A 19443-nucleotide genomic window follows, 5' to 3' on the forward strand; every position below is an offset into this window, starting at 1 on the left:
TAAAAGTTTCTGTCAGGAACTTTAAATGAGGACTTTTTAAAATCAAATTTGTTGGTTATTTATATATATTGATTGATGAAAAGGTATTGAGTTTGGTTTTGGATTTCGTTTTTTAAGATGTGAGTGAGAGAGCCTTTTGACAGAATACTTATATTTCATCATTATACACTACTTTTGCAGACAGGGGACTTTTCTTTACATTTCAACGGTAGATTGTACTTTTAAAAAACCTCTTTTCACTTAATTTCAACCCTTGACTTTGTTTCCAGCGGAGTACGTGAACGCACCATCAGTCTATGGGACCACACCAGCGGATCAGAACCGCACTTTTGCGACGCCTGTGCTTCGACCAATCAGAGCCTCTGCCGGGGTGTGACGTAAAGGGAGTGTGGCAGTCCTGTGAAGTGGTGGGGGGTGTAAACGTAAAACCGGTCTCTCATCAGGAAACCCGGAGAATAACCTTGATCCTGATCAGTTCAACACGGAAAAGCCTGCCAACCACCAGCATCCATGTCCGAGTTTGTGCCTGGGTGAGTAAAATATTGAAAACTATATTCAAAGAAGGTATGATCGTGTTTATGAAGCTTTGTTGTGATCATGAAACGTCTTTTATATGAAGTATCATATTTCTGAGACTCCGAATTCCGGTTTTCCTCGCTCATTTCCCAGTGAGAGGTACATCTGGAGGTTGTACTTATTTGATTAATACTCTTTCATGGAGTAACATTCTGCAGAAATCGATCAGGACACAGATAAGATCAGGCTGGGTGATTAACGCGATAATTAAAAGCGCAATCAAAAGAGCGCGCCTGCCTCGCCGGGATGTGACGCTTCGAGGAGGATGCTGCTCAGTTCCTTCTCATGTCTCTGGACCAGAGGAGCAGAGGAGACACATATTCGCTCCTGACGCTCTTCCCAATAAAAACGTGTTCCTCATTAATCAGATAATAACACAGTAAAGCACGTAACAGACCCGGTCTGTCTGCCCACTCACTGTGGGGAGGAAAAACCCCAATTGGCACACGCGCTCAGCCGTGACGTCATTTCTACAAACTGACTGACCTCTTAGTCCTACAGGAAAACTTTGTAATACTCATTAACAAATACTGGAAGTGCGTGTAACCACTAAATGTGACTGTCTGTGGGACCTAACACATTCGAGGTGATCCATTCAGCAATACCAGGACTTCATGATGCATAAAGTGGACCATGTGAGGGTCATGTTTGGCACACAGCAGGCAGAACACATGGTTCATCGCACATGATCCTCAAAAACTCTTAATATGTATACTGTCACAGCATCACGTGACAGTTAACCCCTCTTTTCCACAATGGAATTTCATAATTTCCTGCATCAGCTGAGCTCAGAACAGATCTGTTGAAGCTTTTAGATTAGACTAATAGAGCAACGTTTAAGCCCTCGACCCCCAAATTATATATTCTATAGATTATAGAATATATAAGACTTGCGACCCCCACAGTCCCTCAAAGTGATTTAATGTGTCTTCATTAAGCTAGTGTGCAGAAAATTAGCCTAACCAAATGAGCATGTGTCTGTGTTTCCTGTGCCATTATGAATTAACCTAATTAACTGTTCACTAACCCTAAACTTAGGAGTCATCTGGCAAAAAGAAAGGCAAAAAACTCATTACATTTTCTATTTTCAAGGTTTTATTTCAAGGTTAGTTACTATTTTGTTTTACTATAATGGGTAAAATATACTATTTTTAGATAACTTGAAAAAAAAAAACATTCTGGAAGACATCTCACGACCCCAATTTGTTTCTCTTAACCCCCACTTTGGTAGCACCTATAATAGAGCACTAGATTTTGTCTGAACCACTGGGTTATAAGTGGTATTTGGATGTTTCACAGAAAAGCTTCTAAATCAGTGTTAGCAAAATCAGATATTCATAATTCTTCATATAGACACAGTCTGGAGTCTTTAAGTATATTTTTGGAAATTCATTTTATTTTTGTAATTTTTGTGTTTTTGAAATCATAACCTTTTGCTTCTGACTAATGAAAGAAAAATACCTGAAAATCGAAACTTAAATTCCTTTTTTTGTAGCCACATTAATGCACAGCTTCCACAGCAAACTTTGTGTTTCTAACAGCAACAGAAAAACATGTGACACTTTCTCATAACATACTAAATTTAAAGGACAGTCATGAATGGGAACAGTGCAAGACTTTAAAAAATACTGTTTTACTTGTAAAAGTCCTGAATTTAACATTTACGTAAAAATGAAAAAGTAGAAGCATCTTGAACTGTCTCTGAGTGGCTTTATATCAAGGTCTGTGTCCCTAAAATTCTTTGACTTCCAGATAAAAAACATAGAACATTAAAAGTCACCCTTTTTGTTCAATGAGCATATAAGTGTTTTCTTACAATTTGCACAGTTACAGCCCCAAACCTGCACTTCTATTCAGTGATATTCATAACGTCACCATTGTCTGGCACAAATTTTTATGATACATTGTTTCCTTCAAATCAAATTGCCAATGAAGCACTGTTTTGCAAGGAAAAGTCCTGAACATAGCATTTACTCAAAAATGAAAAGTGGAAGCATCGATAGGAAGTCCACGTAAAATAACCCCAAAAAACTGACCATGAATAATATTCTAAATCAGAATGATTCATGCCTTAATGCTGGATTGAAATGGTGCATAAACGATGAACTAACTATAAAGTTGAAGCTTTTAAATGATTATGATACAGCGTGCACGAGTCATGAATTATGACCTAGTCAGAAAAGGTTGCTTGTTTGTAACATTTTTTTTGTTTTTCCAAATCTGCTAAATAACTTGTAAATAATCACTGAATGTTGTAATGAGAAGTGAAGAAGTGCCTCAGAAATTGTGGTAAAGTAGAAGTTTAGTGGAGCAAAACTTTAAGGAAAATATAACAAGGAGTAAACAGGAACTGAAATGTGAAATGCTAGAATTGTGCTCACTGACAACTTTTTAAAAGTTTATAATTTGAAAATACAAAAATTAAGATGTTAGGTGAAATATCCAGAGACAATAAAATCAACAAAATTCAACAAAAATCGATTATTTTTTTGGCTGAAGCACAAGACACAATTAATCAATTATACAACCAGTATTAAATAATCAGTTTTATGAATTAGTTAGTTTTTAGTCTTACAGCAGTTCTGAAATTCTCATTTGTTCTCTTAAGATATCCACATTTTGTCTGTCAAACTAGAGTCTTATTTGCAACAAAATCTGTTAAAAAATGTTATCTTCACTTGTTAGTTAAATTGTAAAGATGATATCTCTGTATAAAAGGTCAAGGCTGGTATGAGAGTCAGAGGCTAAAGGAGGGATAGACACATTTACCGGGCAGTCACACATGCAGGGATATAAAAGTGAATAAATTGTATTCTTTGTGAAGGCAGTTGTTTTCAAGTCTACTGTGCTGCTCTTGAATGTGATAATGAAGCTATGTTGGCACAATAGAGCCACCTTAACCTTAACTTCAGAAACATAACAGGTTATTATGAGTGTTTATGTAAAAACATTACACAAGCAGGGATAGATATTCTGTTTAGGATGCCCCCCGCCCCCCCTCGCATCCTAAATTCCTTCTGTTTAATCAGATACTCCTGCTTGTTTCCTGGTGACTGAATACCACATGACCCAGCATGCTGAGAGGTCATTGCTCAGAGCATTGAGTCACGCCACATCAGAAAAAGCTCAATATGTTGACTAAACTTTGGAGTGTGTGAATGATGATGATGATTTTAATGAATAAGAAAAGAACATAATAATACCTCTGCCTCGTCCCACGCTTTCTTGACCTCAAAGTGGCTCATGTGAGGCATAAACATCTGCAGAATAATCCCTGTTATTCTGAAATGACGTGTTCAGCGACTATATGAGTGTTATGTTACAAAGAAAATTAAACAAACCAGAACTAGTACTGGAAATAACTCAGATACTGCCTTGAACGTGGTATCTATCAGGCATGGAGTGAGTGTCCAAGTTAATGCAATGATCTAATCGCATCATTTATAACCCCTCAATAATCAACCTTTTTCTTCTTCAGATCAGCAGAACGTACATTTTGTAGAGTCTGGAGTTTTGTACCCAGCCCACTGACCTTGTCTTTTTCCGTTGTCTCTGTTTTCCAGTGATAGCTATGAGGAGTGTAGGGCCACAGCTGATTGGCTGATGTCCACCACACAGGTGCGGCCCACTGTGGGAATAGTGTGTGGTTCTGGTCTCGGGGGGCTGGCCGGGATTCTCAAGGACCCTGAGGTCATCAAATACAGCGATATACCTAACTTCCCCCGGAGCACAGGTACGCACAAACTGCAGCTGTCTGGACATGTACACAGCTGTTAATGAATGTGAGAGCATGTCTGTAAGCTGCACTTAAATTCACCAGGTGGCTAACTGAGTGTGTTTGTGTGTGTGTGTTACAGTGCATGGTCACGCAGGCCGGCTGGTGTTTGGAACACTAAAAGGGAAGCCGTGTGTTTGCATGCAGGGCAGGTTCCACCTGTATGAGGGCTACCCTGTCCAGAAGGTGAGACTAACAACAGAACCAGCTCTGTGAAGGCTTGTAACCACCAGGAGCTCTGGGGTTGAACTGGGACTTCTTTTCTAAAGATGATCACATTCATTTTTTACTTCCAAATACCAACAATGCTTGAACCTGTTACTTTGCGTATGTTGAAAGCCACTTGTTAGCAATTATTTCACAACCTCAAGCTAAAACACCTAACCCTGTGTTAAACCCTTCATAACTGAAGCTGTGTTTACCACATCATCATATTGTAACTGCTGAGCTTTTCTTTCTAAAAAATCACTACATTTCTGCTAGCTCCACACTGTTGTTACTCTTCAGAAGATGACAGAATTTTCAAGCCCTGCTTACCTCACTACGACACATAAACATACATAAGTAAGAACAAGAGCTCACAGTCAGACACGTCCTTTATCTGCAGAATTATTTGGAACATCCATCAAACTGATGCATCAAAGTGAAAAACTATCATCCCACTTTTGCAAAGGATACAAGGAAGCAATTAAAGCTACACTGCGACATGCACCTTCCAAGCTTTTTAATATGTGAGCTCAACATTGGTGGAGGCCAAGCTGAGGGTGTGTGTGTGGTATGACTCGCCATCATTTTTTGCCTTGGTTTTGGTAGTTGAGACTATTGTTGTTTATTTATTTACCTGGCAGCCCTTTTGCAAAATTGTCCAAGCTGTGCTAGTAGAGCTGAGCCGTCTGCATTTATTTTCAAGCTGTAGGCATCACACCCTCCAGTTTAGGAATCACTGGATAACTTGATGTCAGGCCTTCTTTCAGTTGCAGCAATTATACAACCAGAGGAAGTACTGTTTTAGAGCAGAGAAGAAGAATTCATTTCATGAATTGTATTGTACATTTATTTTAAGACTAAAACTTTAAATTGGATTGGTGCATAGACTGACGTCCTCACTGATACTTGCACCACATGTTAAGGGATATTGGAAGCATTTATGATTCATTATTGGTACGAAAACGGCTAAATATTTCTGGAGAGGCATTATGATCCTCCAAATGCTTCAAACTAAAGTCTGAGAGTCCTCACAGATCTCCCTGACTCAAATTAGATCAAAATATCTACTGAGTGTTTTTGGGGGAAATCCACCTTTAAAGGTTAGTTGATCACTCGTGCAGGTTTTTTTTGTGTATCTGTTGTCTTGGTACAGTCACAGATGGAGATATCAGGGCGTATGTTCCAGTCTGGTTCAGCCAGAAACAAGCTCTGCACTGGCAGGTTTGCAGTAAACACAGAAACATCTTTGAGCTTGAACCGTCTCTGAGTGGCTTTAAATCAAACTCAGTGTCCCTAAAATTCTTTGACTTCTGGATAAAAAAACATAAAACATTTAAAGGCACTTATTTTTTGCAATGAGGATACAAGTGTTTTCTTATCATTTGCACAGTTACAGCTGCAATCCTGCACTTCTTTTCAATGATATTCATAAATGTCACCATTGAGTGTGCACATGTTTTATGATACCTTGTTTCCTTCAGATCACGTTGCCAATGCGCGTCTTCAAGCTGATGGGTGTTGAGACGATGATCTTCACCAACGCAGCCGGAGGCCTCAACCAGGACTACAAGGTGGGGGACGTCATGATCATCAAAGACCACATCAACATGCCAGGGTTCGCTGGAGTCAACCCGCTGGGAGGACCAAATGATGAGAGGTAGGGGAGATGAAGAGGAGTGGATCTCTGAATGGAGGGGTTTTATACATGAAGAGATACACTTTATTATTATTATTTTGACAGCTATTAATGGAGGATATTTAATATTAGATTTTACTTAAAAAACCTTACAGCAAAATATTTTTTAAGCCTTATTGTAGAAAAATTAAACAGAATTAGACCGGATAAAATGTGGGGCTTTTCAGCTGATTAAGAGTCTGCACACCGAAACGTAATCTACAAATATCTGTTTTTATATTTGATGAAAAGATTTTAGAATTTACTTTAAAATAAAGATATTCCTCCAGCAATAAGAGTGCAAATAACTTTCATTCAGATGTCCCCTCCGGAGATCAATACAGTCTTATCTCTTCTTGCCGTTTCATGCACATTAACTCATTTCCTGATCCTACTACTCATGACAGTTTTCCCTCCCCAGACATACTTTACTCTGTATTTATCGCACATTTTTCAGTCTCGTTTGCATAACTTGACCTGGAGCAACATTGAGCTGATGCTAGTGTCACTAAATCTTATTGTTTTCTGAGGCCACAGGCATCAAAACACTTTAACAAGACTTTCAGCTTGAGAGCAGAAATCTGTGTAATGCAGGAGTTCACGTTACAAATCCTCCACACAATGCATTCACAAAGACCTTAAGCTCTCCCTACATCACAATGAGTACTTTCTCTGCTGATGCAAACTTTTTTTGATTTTTCAATAATTCCCTACACTACTGTAGTGTATTGCTGCAATTATTCCCAGAAACACTGACACATGAATGGTTCTGTTGTTCTCATGAAGACTGGAAACGTGGTGTTGCTTTAATGGCACCTGAGTCATTTGAGGGATTTCAGTATTGAGTAGGACAGTTGTGTCGGTTCCAACAGCTTCTAAAACTTGAATACACACTGTCCTCCTCCCTCCAGGTTTGGAGTCCGTTTCCCCTGCATGTCTGACGCCTATGACCGCGAGCTGCGACAGATGGCACAGGATGTGGCATCAGAGCTGGGCTACAGCGACTTCCTGAGGGAGGGGGTGTACGTCGTCCTGGGAGGGCCTTCTTTTGAAACCATCGCTGAGTGTCGCATGCTGCACAAGCTGGGGGCTGATGCTGTCGGTAAGTGATAATCCTTAAATGCTTGTTAGTGCCATTAATGAGACCCTGAACACAACACTCATTACTCCAACTATGAACCTGTCCTTCACCTACATCTAATCCAAACCTAATCCATACAACAAGAAATGTGTACCTGCACACACACACGTACTCACACAGGTCTAAATCTATTCTACTGACTAACAGGCGAGTCACAGTTCTGTTCTGTCACCAGCCTACTTTTATGCAACTTCAAATTTTCCGCTCCACCGCAGACAGGATACTTGTGTAAGACATGTCCAACGAACCTTTGTGTAATAAAATGCACGTCATTTTAAAAGGTGCTTTCAATCTTTTAGGATTAAGTTGGATCATTTGACCAAACCCAAATAACTGCATGTTGACTAAGGACAGATCCCAGATATTAAAACTCAACATTATTTATATAGCACCTTTCATACAAACAAGTATGCAGCCCGAAGTGCTTCACAAGAGAACAGAGACAGAAAACGACAGAAATTGTAAAATTAAATAGTTTCATAATTAGTTAGTATTAGTATCAATTAGTATCATAAAAAATACTTTAAAATAAAATAAAATCAATACAGTAAAATGAATAAAGTTGTTGAAAAATTGTAGTGGTAAAGCTTGTAAAAATTATAATTTGATTAGGTTGTTTTATAAACTCTTTTAGTTCCTTTTTTGATGAGAAGACACCGTCTCTGTAATATAGGATTGTGAGTGGCAGACAGTAGGAGGAGTCAGTGGAAGCTAGACTGGTTTGGAGTCACATGTTTTTTTACCATGTCTGTCTGGTATATTGTTTATCAACCCTCATCTGATACATTTTTGGTTTTGTGACACTTGAAGAACATCAAAATAAAGTTGTTTTTGTTCTTACATTATACAACAGCTCAGGAGTGGGCGATTGCTCTGGATGTAACAGATGGTTTTGTCAGCTACAAAATATAACAATCAGAAGCTTGATCAGAAGACGTTACACCTCTCCTCTGAAAGGTGGATTTGATAGAGAATTCAAAACATCATTGTGTCAGAGATAAGTAGTGTCCCATATCTGTTAAGTGAAGGTTGTTCAAGCTTCAACCAGCGGTCCTCTCTGTGCTTTGAAAATAACAACTAATCCCTGCAAACAAATAATACTCACACCACCTATCAGCAGTTTGGACTTTAAACAGTATTAATTGTCAAACTGACACTCTGTCTTGTAAGGAGTAGTTGCCTATGATTAAGAAAACATTATTTTTATCTGAGGGGTTGGACAGAGCTTAACAGTTTGTAAATCAGAAAGCTTCTCCTGGCCTTTGTTGCCTAAATACTTCTTAAAATTAAAGAAAATAAAGAAAACAATCAGCGTAATGTGCTCCCTGAAATCCTCATGGTTTTATTGTTTGCTTAGTTATTAGTTATGGATAGATTCATCAACTTAAATATGAATGAACAAGCTAAAGTGACTTGCTGGTTTGGTTTTAAAATGTAGTTTCTTTGATGTAATGAAGCTTTATTATCTATTTGTCATATTTTTAATCATTGACCTGTGTATCCTGCATATTCTCTCAATTGCTCTATGTTATGTCAACAAAATAAGGTGATTCAATCATATTTTGAAGTTTCAGCAGTCAAAATTTGATGTTTACTTACAAGTTTGGCAGCTGGTTTTAAGAGATATCGTCAAATAATCTTAAAGACATAGATACTGAAAGATATGAATGCCTGTTTCTTGAATATCAAGTGAATTTTCTCATTTTGAAGCCTGTTATTAACATCGAGCAGGACTGCTAAATGTGCCCATAATGTCTGTATTCACACAGAGAAAATGAAGCTACAGCTGCCCCTTTAAAATCAGTATTCCAATCCTTCTTTAAAATGTAAATCAACAAATTCTCAGTATCTGTATGATAACCTTTGGGTATGAAGTTTACCTTGAAGAGTTCTTTCTGTGTAATTCCTCACCTCCTCTTCGTCTCCTCACTGCAGGGATGAGCACAGTCCATGAGGTCATCGTCGCGCGGCACGCAGGGATGCGTTGCTTCGCCCTGTCCTTGATAAGCAACCGATCCGTGATGGACTACGACAGCCAGGAGAGGGCCAACCACGAGGAAGTCCTGGAGACGGGCAGGCAGAGGGCCGAGCAGCTGGAGAAGCTGGTGGCCAACATAGTGGCTCGGCTGGAGCAGAACAACAACTCCTACTGAAGCGTGTGACTAAAGATATCTGAACCTGGTACCCGGTCGGCTGTCCTTCCTGCGGCTCTCAACGTTTGCTTCATAGAACGCAAAAAGAGTTTTAGAGTTTCACTGACTGTTACTTAAAGCCTGGGAGCTGTTCTATTTATACACTCCTCTATCAGCATGTTTACATTTTCTTTTTGTACTTCTGAACAATGCTGTCTGAAGAATCCCTGCTGCCATTTATTGCACTATGTTCAGCTGACTAGTGCTTGAGTGAAACAACATATTTTAACCTCTAATTTAAGAATTGGAGAATAAAATATAATAAATATTTATTAATGCGGTTCTTTTACATTCCCTGTTGTCTATTAACAAACCATAGAAATACAGAAATATTCTTATTTTATAGTTTATCTAACAAACACATCGCACCTGTCTCTGAGATCCTTACATAAGGTGAAAATAATACTGAGCTTTCTTTAGAAGATGTATAAACGGTAAAAATATTTATACTGAATGTATTTAAGTAGTGTTTTTATTTGCTGTGTTAATATTGAGAGTGTTTGATGGACAGAGCTGAAGACAGATTATATCCTGCATGAGATTACCAAAGTAAGCAGATTTAATTCCAATCTCCCTCAATGTCCGATCACTGTGTAGCAGACTGGGTCTGTGCTTTAGAGGTACGGATGATTGTACAAACTGCAGATCTTTTATTTTACAATAAAATGAGTCAACATGAAAACAACGTGGTTTCTCTGGTGCTTCATTGGAAACTAGAACAGTCTGTTTCCTTACTGGTTTGATTACTGGTGGGATGTACTGTAGGGGATATTTCCCCTGCAGGTGTGTGGTTGTGAGTCATGGTATTAAAAGGGAAAACCCAGCTTCAGATCTGACACCGTTATGAATAATCAGTCTAAGGTCTCTGATGATAAGCAGTTTGAAAAAGTCATCCCTGTTGTTTTGATCTTGGTGTGCAAACTTTCCCTCAAAAGGTCTCATCTGGTTCTTGAAAATTCTGTGCTTGCCCACATTTCCCACAATGCAGCTGTCTTTTTAAAACTAACAAACTAGGCAAATACACCCAGTGCTCCACAGCACTTACTTCATTGTGTTTTTATGTGATTAAAGTTACATTTTGATCATCAGTGTGTCTGATGTCAGATTTAGGTATATAGAGTGTGAAAAAGACTGCTGTATCAGCATTTCGTCCCACCTCTAAGGATTGGTAATAATGTTCTGTTTTTTACAGATCTCATCCTACTTTCTTAAAACATGCAAACATGTTACATGCAGTTTGTCCCTTTATAAGACACCTACCCTGCGGCAGCAGCAGGGGATATAAACACTAGAAATGGCATTAAAGAAAGAGACAGTGTCAATGCTGATGATCTTGTTCCCTTCTGCAGGCCAAACAAAGGCATCATTCCTGACTTCAGTCTATTTTATAATCAGCTGAAACTCCTCACAGGAGCTTTAAAGAAGATACACTACTAGTCAATAGTTTGGAAACACCTTCTCATTCAAGGGTTTGTATTTACTTTAATTATTTGAAACACTGTAGATTAATACTGAAGACATCAAAACTATGAAAGAACAAATATGGAATTATTTAATGAACAAAAAAGTGTTAATCAAAACAGAATATGTTTTAGATTTTAGATTCTGTAAAGTAGCCCCCTTTTTCCTTCATGACAGCTTTGCACACTCTTGGTATTCTCTCAGTCTGCTTCATGAAGTGGTCTCCTGGAATGGTTTCTAATTAACATGAGCCTTGTCAAGAGTTCATTTGTAGAATGACTTGCCTTCTTAATGTGTTTGAGACCATCAGTTGTGTTGTTCAGAGGTAGGGTTAGCACACAATGGATAGCCCTATTTGACTACTGTTGTAATCCAGATTGTGGCAAAACCATAATATTTCATAGTTTTGATGTCTTCAGTGTTAATCTACTATGTTGAAAATAAGAAAATAAATAAAAACCATTGAATGAGAAGGTGTGTCCAAACTTTTGACTGGTAGTGTACAAGAGAGAGAGAGAGAGAGAGAGAGAGAGAGAGAGAGAGAGAGAGAGAGAGAGAGAGAGAATAATTGTATCATAAATTGCTGTATCAGCATTTCGTCCCACCTCTAAGGATTGGTAATAATGTTTCGTTTTTTTACAGATCTCCTCATGCGTTCTTCCAACATGCAAACATGTGACATGCAGTTCGTCCCTTTATAAGACACCTACCCCGCAGCAGCAGCAGCAGCGGGGTATATAAGCACTAAAAATGGCTTTAAAGAAAGAGTCAGTATCAACGCTGATGATCTTGTCTGCTTCTGCAGGTCAAACAAAGGCCCCATTCTTAGTTTCAGTCTATTTTATAATCAGCTTAAACTCCTCACAGGAGCTTTAAAGAAAATATAACCTCATAAACTGCATCTGTTCAGGGTGCTTCATGGATTTTCATCACCTGCATCATTCTCTTAAAGTAACTAAAGCAAAACTCCTGAGCATTAATGTGCTTCAGGCAAGACAGCAGTGTTAGAAGCAAATCGGAAATGCAACGTCAAACCGCAAACTTTAAAAAGGGAACAGACCACAGGTACTTTAGGTCACATCATGTACGTGGTTTTGATGAAGCGTCATGTGTAGAGTTTGGACTTTAATCTAACAGGAAGAGAAAAACAAGAGCACAAAAGTTGACCCGACGTTACTCCTGTATTTAAAGACAGAAATGTTCCCAGAGTCAAAATGCCAAACACTAAATCCCTCCAGTTCCCACATCAGTCCCGTGTGAGAGAAAACACAATGATGGTTGTTGGTTTGTCCTTCACTTTATCAGCCTGCTTTCTTCTTTCCTGTCCACTCGCTCTGAGCAAGGATACTTCAGTCCCCCTCTATTCCCACTTTCTCACTCGAAACACACCGACTACCACTTGTCCTCTTTCTCCTCCTCTTTCCCTAATTACAACCCAAAACAGAAAACCTTTCCAGGACATTTGGGCTACACTTTTTACGGCCTTACAAGGTCATGAGAAATGTGTTTTACTGCAGCCAACGAGCAGGTCCAGGTGATGTACAGATTCACCGAACAGTCTCTTTGCATACTGACAGGCTACAAATATCTTCTCCTGCAAGTTCTTCAAGATTTATGCACATGAAGACATCTGGTGAGGATAATTTTACAAGAATGCAAATGATGCTGAGCATGTGGAGCAGGTTTTCAGAGGCACACCTGGTTGAAAAAAAAGAAAACAGGCACTAACCTGTTTGACATCTTAGAGGTGTTTAAACAATCAAGCTGTACACCGCCTCGTGTGTGTTCCAGCAAACTTATCAAGCAGAGCTACAATGAGAGCGTTCATGTAAGTTCAACATGTTTGACAATAAAGGGAATCAAATGTGTTTGAAGAGGAGGTGAGATAAGTTGTAAAGAAACACCAGAACAAGGTAAAAAAAAAAGATGCTTGGACTGGGTAACCACTCTGCAAGAATCGTCCATGATCACCGGATGACTTCAGCACGTTAAGTTTAATCTATTCAGATAACTGTGTGAGTTCACAGAGTAGCTCTTTCTCTGCACTAACAATCTTTGAAGGCATTAAAAGGAAGTATCTCTCTCTCAGGACAAGCTGTTCCTAAGCTGTGTTTAGACTGTGCTTTACTACCTGTGTGACCCTTTAAACGCCCGCCTCAAGCCGTGTTGACCACAAAGGTAAAGAACATAAACCAAAGAAAGTATATTTCACACAACAGACCAGAATACAAACTATATTAAAGACTTAACATGTTTTAGTTAGAAATGTAACGATGATGTTTCCTGATGTTCTAACAAAAAGTGTCTGCTCGTAATCTTAACTAGTTTTAACATCTTGGTTGTTGCAACATTTTTAGCTGCAAGGAGAACCAGAGTAGCAGGTAAAGTCATGATAAAATTAGATGCTGAACAGAAAGCACTATGTCAAATATGTAAATGAATCAAGGATGATGTGCATGAAACAGTAAAATGTGTCCTTGTTAAGAATTACAGAAAAGACTATCAAACCCTAAAGGCTAAAGTCAGTGAACAAAGTAATAACCTGTCAGTAAACAGGAACTTTAAAGGTAAAGTTCCCTCTCAGACAACAGAACTCTGAGGTTCCACTTCTGCAGAGAGATGTTTGAAGTGTGACTGACACTGCCCTCTACTGCCCTCTACTGCACGTCTGCAAAACAGACAACTCTACAGACCTGAATGAGGCTGCTTTCTGTTAGGCATGAACTGCTGAGTTGATTGATATCAAATAAAATCAGCTGCATGGACCGGACATTTAAAAAGATCAAACTCAAACAATCATTTTGATGCAGCAACAAATGATGATCTGTTTTCTGTCTAACTTCAAAATTACAGAAATTAGAATATTTTGGGTTGTTAGTTCTGAACAGAAATTTAAACTAAGACTAACCGTCTTGTCTAAAGGTAAGAAAACACTCAGATAACATTCAAAACTGAGCACAGCTTATTAACAGCTAAACAAGAAGGTAAAGTCGATTATTTCATCATAAAACTTAGAAAAACTCATTCAAGCTTTTATTTCCTCCCACCTTGACTACTGCAACTCACTATACACCCGTCTTAACCAAACATCAATCCACCGCCTTCAGACAGTAAAAAATGCAGCCGCACGTCTTTTAACTACAACAAACAAATGTTCCTACATCCCCCAATTTTAGCATTGCTACATTGTAGCTACATTGTAACAATCCTGTCTATTTTAAGATACTTTTTATCACATTTGAAGCACAACATGGACTCGCCCCTCAATACATTTCTGGGCTTTTATCCCCCCATAAACCAGGACACAGTCTGAGATCCTCTGTCAGGGCTCTGCTTGCTATTCTACGGTCTAGAATAAAAACTAAAGGGGACAGAGACTTTGCTATCAAAGCCCCCCCCCCCCCCCCCCCCCCCCCCCCCCCGACTGTGGAACAGCCTGCCAGAGGACATCAGACTTGCAGAGTCAGTCCCTCATTTTCTCAAGACACACCTTTATAGTAAAGTTTTACCTCTCTGCTTTTACTGTCAGTTTGCTTTTATTGCTTCTTTGCTTTTATTGTGTTTTTATTGTTTTTGTGCAGCACTTTGTTGCTTGTATTGAAAAGTGCTATACAAATAAAGGTATTCTTATCTGTGCTTGTTTACATCCAGGTAGTACAGTGTTATAGCATTACGGAAGTAGCCATAACTACTGGAGCTAAAGTCTTGACTAGTGGCTGGCGGCTGTGCTACAGTTCAGTCATATGATCAGCCTATCAGGCCGACAATAATAAAAACATAATTCGTTTGAGTGTAATCCTGGTGCCGACTCTTGAGGGTGATGTTTTATTGTTTGGTTACTTAATACGCACATACACTAGCTGTTAGCTGCTGGTCAAAAAAATAGAACATGATGGTGCCTTTGGCTCAGCAGTTTAAGCGCGCCCCATATACAGAGGCTATAGTCCTTGTCGCAGCGGTCACAGGTTTCAGGACCGGCCTCAACCGGCCATTACCTCAATGTCTTCCCTGCTCTCTACTCCGCACTTTTCTATCTCTCTCCAGCTATCCTATCAAATAAAGGCAAAAATGCTCAAAAATATAACTTTACAAAAATAATACATTTTTAAAAAATGGAACATTTAGCTCTGAAAAGAAGAGATGTGTGTTTTTCTTCTTTTTTTACTTTTTATATACTAAAAAAAAGTATGATTTTCAGTCTCCCTGATCAGATTTATGAGAGATGATAAGTTCTTAAAGAAACAGACTGCTCAGAGTGTGATGGATCCTTTTACACACCAAAATTTTGATAGTCAGAGTAGATGAATAAACCACAGGCTGTATGAAACATGGATGTAATCTCAGTGATGTCACTCATTGGTCTCTGAAGAGGCGTTATGAAGCCAGAAGATAGAGGCTGTCAAATTGGAAACTTTAACAGATGATACAATACGATCATAGATGAGTGATAAAAATGTACCCCCTGTAAAGTTGTTAGAGGGGGCGCTGTTGGCCAAGCGGTCTAAGCGCACGCCCCATATACAGAGGCCATAGCCCTCATAGCAGAGGTCGCAGTTTCGATTCCAGCCTCAACCATTTACTGCGTGTCATCCACCACTCTTCACTCCCCACATTTCCTCTCCTCTCTTCAGCTGTCCTATCCATTAAAGGCAAAAATGCCCCAAAAATATAACTTAAAAAAAACAAAACAGAAAGAGGTAGAAAGACCAAAACTGTTAACATGTTTGATGCTGCTGTTAAAATAATCATACTGATGCAAGCTCTGATCGGGTTTCTGTGGCTTCTCGAGCCAGCCTCAATCCAGGACCTGCAGTGCAGAGGTTACTGCTCAGAATAAAATATATAAAATATCAGGTTCTCAATTATAATGTCAATTTATTACAAATCATAACAAAGAGTTAAGGACTTTGGGGGATACATTTAATGGAAATTTTCAACTTGGAACAATAGGCAGGCATTTATTTTTACATCTTGACACCAAATTGAAACCTGAGAGGTGCTTCGCTGGCTCTGAATACAAAGGGCAGAGTTAAGGGGGCTAATGGGCATCTTGTGCTTCTACAGTTTCAGTGCTGAGATAAAGTAAGGCAGATTTCTACAAGCTAAAACCAACAGGATCTATGAGTGAAGCTCTTTATGCAGGTAAGATGAGGAGAGAATCTGCAGGACGTTCTTGTTATGACTCCACATTTCAGACCGTATTTTTGGGGATTTCTAGCTTCAGAGGTGTCTTAAAAATACTGAAGTGTGTGTGTGTGTGTGTCTGTTCTGTGGATGCAATTCAGTCAAGTTTAAATAAGTATTTTAAAAAAGGAGTGTCTTAAAATCCATCCACATGGAGTATTGCATAGTCGAATATGCATTAATTTACAAAGTCTGAGTGAAATGCCTCATGGGTAGGAATCCAAACCGATAAAAGTTGCAACTCAGCGCCACTTCTGTTTGGTTTTGGGGTCATTTGTGTCTTTTCACCTGAGCAATATCCCTTCAGACGTCTTCCCCTCAGCTGTACGTGTGAATGATTCTGTGCCGCTTCAAATGGTGCATCATGATGAAGGTTTTCCCGCACAAAGAGCAGCTGTATGGCCGTTCCCCGCTGTGCGTTCGCTGGTGGACCCTCAGACTGCTCTGCTGCGTGAACCTCTTCCCGCACTGTCCGCAGCCGAACGGCTTCTCGCCCGTGTGCGTGCGGTGATGGATGCTGAGATGGGAGGAGCACTGGAAGTTCTTGCCGCACACCGAGCACCAGAACGCCCTCTTTCTCTTGTGGCTTTGCTGATGCAGCTTGAACTGGTGCAGGCGGCTGAAAGACTTTCCACAGTGGGAGCAGACGTAGCCTCGTGCCATGCCGGAGAGAGCTCTGTGTGGGGTGTGATGGGTGAAGCTGCCTGATGTGAAAGTGTTTTGCGAAGGCGCTGGAGTCAGTCTATCTCCCGCTGCAGTCTCTCTCTCTGAGTGTTCATCCAGCTGCCTCAGATGTGCAGCATGTGACGGGTTTCGCTGTGTGTAAATCTGCTCCTTCTGCCTGTCCTGCTGCAACACAGCACCCTGAGGTCTGGCCTGAAAAGTGGACGACTGTGGACCGTCACTGTTATAGATCCCATTACACTGCCTCTGAGAGGACAGGTGCTGGACTCCAGCTGACTTGCTGGTGTTTGAACCCACATGAGCATCAGGATGGTCTGGGAATGTTTGGGAATACTCCTCTACCACGCTGGAAAAGTCAGGGAAACCTGTGTCAATGTCCTCACCTTCAATTATGGACGACCAGAGCTGATTCTCTCGCTCATCCATGGAGAAGTCAGCACCAAGCTGAGTCTGCTTTCCCCTGCTGTGCTGACATCCATCCCGCCCAAATCGTGATTGGTTCTCCTCCTTCTCCATCTTGACGGTGAACTGAAGGCCACTGATGTCTCCTGCAAGCTGACCAGAGTTATACAACTCACCAAACTCGGACGCTTTTTGCCTGCCAACCTCTGAGGGATGTAACTGACGGTCATCTTCTAGCTGCTGACTCTCTGGAGCATTGGCTGAATTAGGATACTGAACATCAGAACCTGGCAGTAATAAGAGGGGTTGTGATGTTAGTTTCAACCAAAGGAGATTCAATTTTTAAACACATTTATTGTAGAAATATTCTTTAACTCTTTAAGTCTTTGACTTGCCGATAGGTCCGGCAGGATCAGTGATCCACAGCGTCTCATCTGGACTCTCTTCTTTAATTGCAAATGAAACAGCGGCATCTGTGATCTCAGGAAACTACGGAAAGGGAGTGAGGAAAATTTGAGCTTGCAATGTTTGATTTAAATTGAAGTCAGCACAGTCTTTAACACAACGCTGACATATCACCAATGTGAAGCAGGTTTAGCGAACATATAACCTTTGAATTGCGCAGAAGCTAGAACACATCATTCAATTACATCCTGTTTCTGTGTTGACAGAAGCTAGCTATGTTGCTTGTTTTCATGCTTGTTGTTTATTCTATGTTGGCTCTGAAAGGGGCAGGTACATGGTTGTGTGTGCTACCACTGAGAACAAAGACACTGAGCAAATCCCAAACTAAAAACAGTGAAACTAAAAACAGTGAAACTAAAAACTAAACTAAAACGATGAAACAGAAGACACTAAAACAGTCCAATGAGCAGAGAGGAACTGCACAGTGAGCTCATCATTCTCTGTTTATTTATTGTTTGAGCTGTAACCATTAAAATACAGACAGTCATTCAAACCACCGCTGATAGAAACACATCACTCATTGCAGCTTTAGGTGTCACTGTAAATATGCTTTGCACAGGTGGGCTGCACGGCGTAGTAATAAGTACTGTTGCTTCACCACTCTGGCTCAGCAGGAGCCTTTCTGAGGGGAGTTTACAAAATCTCCATGTGCATGGGTGGGTTCATGTTTCTGGCAACCTGGGGTACCCAGCCAGAGTACCCTGGGTCCTGTCCAGGTACCCAGCAGTGATCGGCTACAATCCCCAGCAACCCCAAATGGGATAAGCGGTATGGATGATGAACGGATGTTCTGAGGAAGTGTCAATGCTAATAAGATGATGATGCTAGGATTCCTTAGCCTTCATAACCCTCTTTCATACCCTGCAGAAACACTGTGTCCAAGTGGGACACTACACCAGTTTGTCCTGGGCCTGCTGAGGCCCCTTGTGGTCTGGGGTCAGGAGCAGTTTCTGAACTTGAGCTTGTTTACCCAGGTGGTTTCACAAGCCTTAACTCAAATACATTAAAAAATGTGCTCTAAAGTAGTATTAATAATACAGACCTTCATATCTCCTGTGGGATGCGGACCCCCAACATCAGTTCCTCGGTCCATGTAGTTCTCTGGTGCAGAACAGAAGCACATATTAAAATATATTGGACTATAATTAAGTATGATTTCCAAACAGGTAATGGTTAAAACTCCTTAATCCAGCCTTTTGCATTTGCAAATGTTACTAAATGCATGCTACTTGTTCAGTTATAATAACAAATACATCAGCAGCAGTCGTTGAATGTGAGTAAACATTGGTCATGAAGCGTCTTACCGAAGCCTCTCTGCAGCTGTGCGTTTTTATTCTCCATCATTACTAACTTCCTCTTCAGCATCTCATTCTCGCTTTGCTTTCTGGAGATCTCAAGATGCAAAAACGCACATTTGTCATCGACCAGTTTGGATATCTCTGACACTGCTGCTTTGACCAAGACCTCCATTATCGAGGACAGCTGGGTTTGAAAGGGTATGCACGTCGCCATATCGACTCATGCAAGGTGATAAGTGAGGCAGAATTACAATAAAATAGTCTTCTCGAGGAACAAATATTTAAAAACATGCAAAAAGGGGCGACGTACTACAACATTTGACATCCCTGTGTGTGTCTAGCTAGCTGGAGCCTTTATTTCCGTGTGGCGAAGGGGCGTACCG

The 19443-nt window shown here is 40.1% G+C and overlaps 2 protein-coding genes across 2 annotated transcripts; one reads left to right on the forward strand and one right to left on the reverse strand.

The window, feature by feature from the left end:
* Window positions 1–402: 402 nt before the first annotated feature.
* pnp5b (purine nucleoside phosphorylase 5b) lies at window positions 403–10251 on the forward strand. The gene is made up of 6 exons (XM_034703989.1): window positions 403–530; window positions 4140–4309; window positions 4434–4537; window positions 6040–6215; window positions 7145–7335; window positions 9310–10251. The coding sequence occupies exons 1-6, from the start codon at window positions 511–513 to the stop codon at window positions 9525–9527; spliced, it is 879 nt and encodes a 292-aa protein (XP_034559880.1). The 5' UTR covers window positions 403–510; the 3' UTR covers window positions 9528–10251.
* A 5634-nt stretch (window positions 10252–15885) lies between these two features.
* Window positions 15886–19443, reverse strand: LOC117826407 (zinc finger protein 252-like). The gene is made up of 4 exons (XM_034702428.1): window positions 19067–19443; window positions 18805–18863; window positions 17693–17786; window positions 15886–17584 (listed from the first exon to the last, which is right to left on the reverse strand). The coding sequence occupies exons 1-4, from the start codon at window positions 19272–19274 to the stop codon at window positions 16530–16532; spliced, it is 1416 nt and encodes a 471-aa protein (XP_034558319.1). The 5' UTR covers window positions 19275–19443; the 3' UTR covers window positions 15886–16529.

This window comes from Notolabrus celidotus, chromosome 15 (assembly GCF_009762535.1).
Source record: "Notolabrus celidotus isolate fNotCel1 chromosome 15, fNotCel1.pri, whole genome shotgun sequence".
NCBI lineage: Eukaryota > Metazoa > Chordata > Actinopteri > Labriformes > Labridae > Notolabrus > Notolabrus celidotus.

What these genes read in the sequence shown, in the direction of transcription:
- LOC117826407 (XM_034702428.1), bottom strand. Translation starts at nt 19,274, where the DNA reads ATGGCGACGTGCATACCCTTTCAAACCCAGCTGTCCTCGATAATGGAG. An exon ending in ACAGCTGCAGAGAGGCTTCG is followed by an intron (nt 18,864 to 19,066) that starts GTAAGACGCTTC and finishes GTTCTGCACCAG; the next exon opens with AGAACTACATGGACCGAGGA. An exon ending in ATCCCACAGGAGATATGAAG is followed by an intron (nt 17,787 to 18,804) that starts GTCTGTATTATT and finishes CCCTTTCCGTAG; the next exon opens with TTTCCTGAGATCACAGATGC.
- pnp5b (XM_034703989.1), top strand. Translation starts at nt 511, where the DNA reads ATGTCCGAGTTTGTGCCTGG. An exon ending in ATGTCCGAGTTTGTGCCTGG is followed by an intron (nt 531 to 4,139) that starts GTGAGTAAAATA and finishes TCTGTTTTCCAG; the next exon opens with TGATAGCTATGAGGAGTGTA. An exon ending in GGAGGACCAAATGATGAGAG is followed by an intron (nt 6,216 to 7,144) that starts GTAGGGGAGATG and finishes TCCTCCCTCCAG; the next exon opens with GTTTGGAGTCCGTTTCCCCT.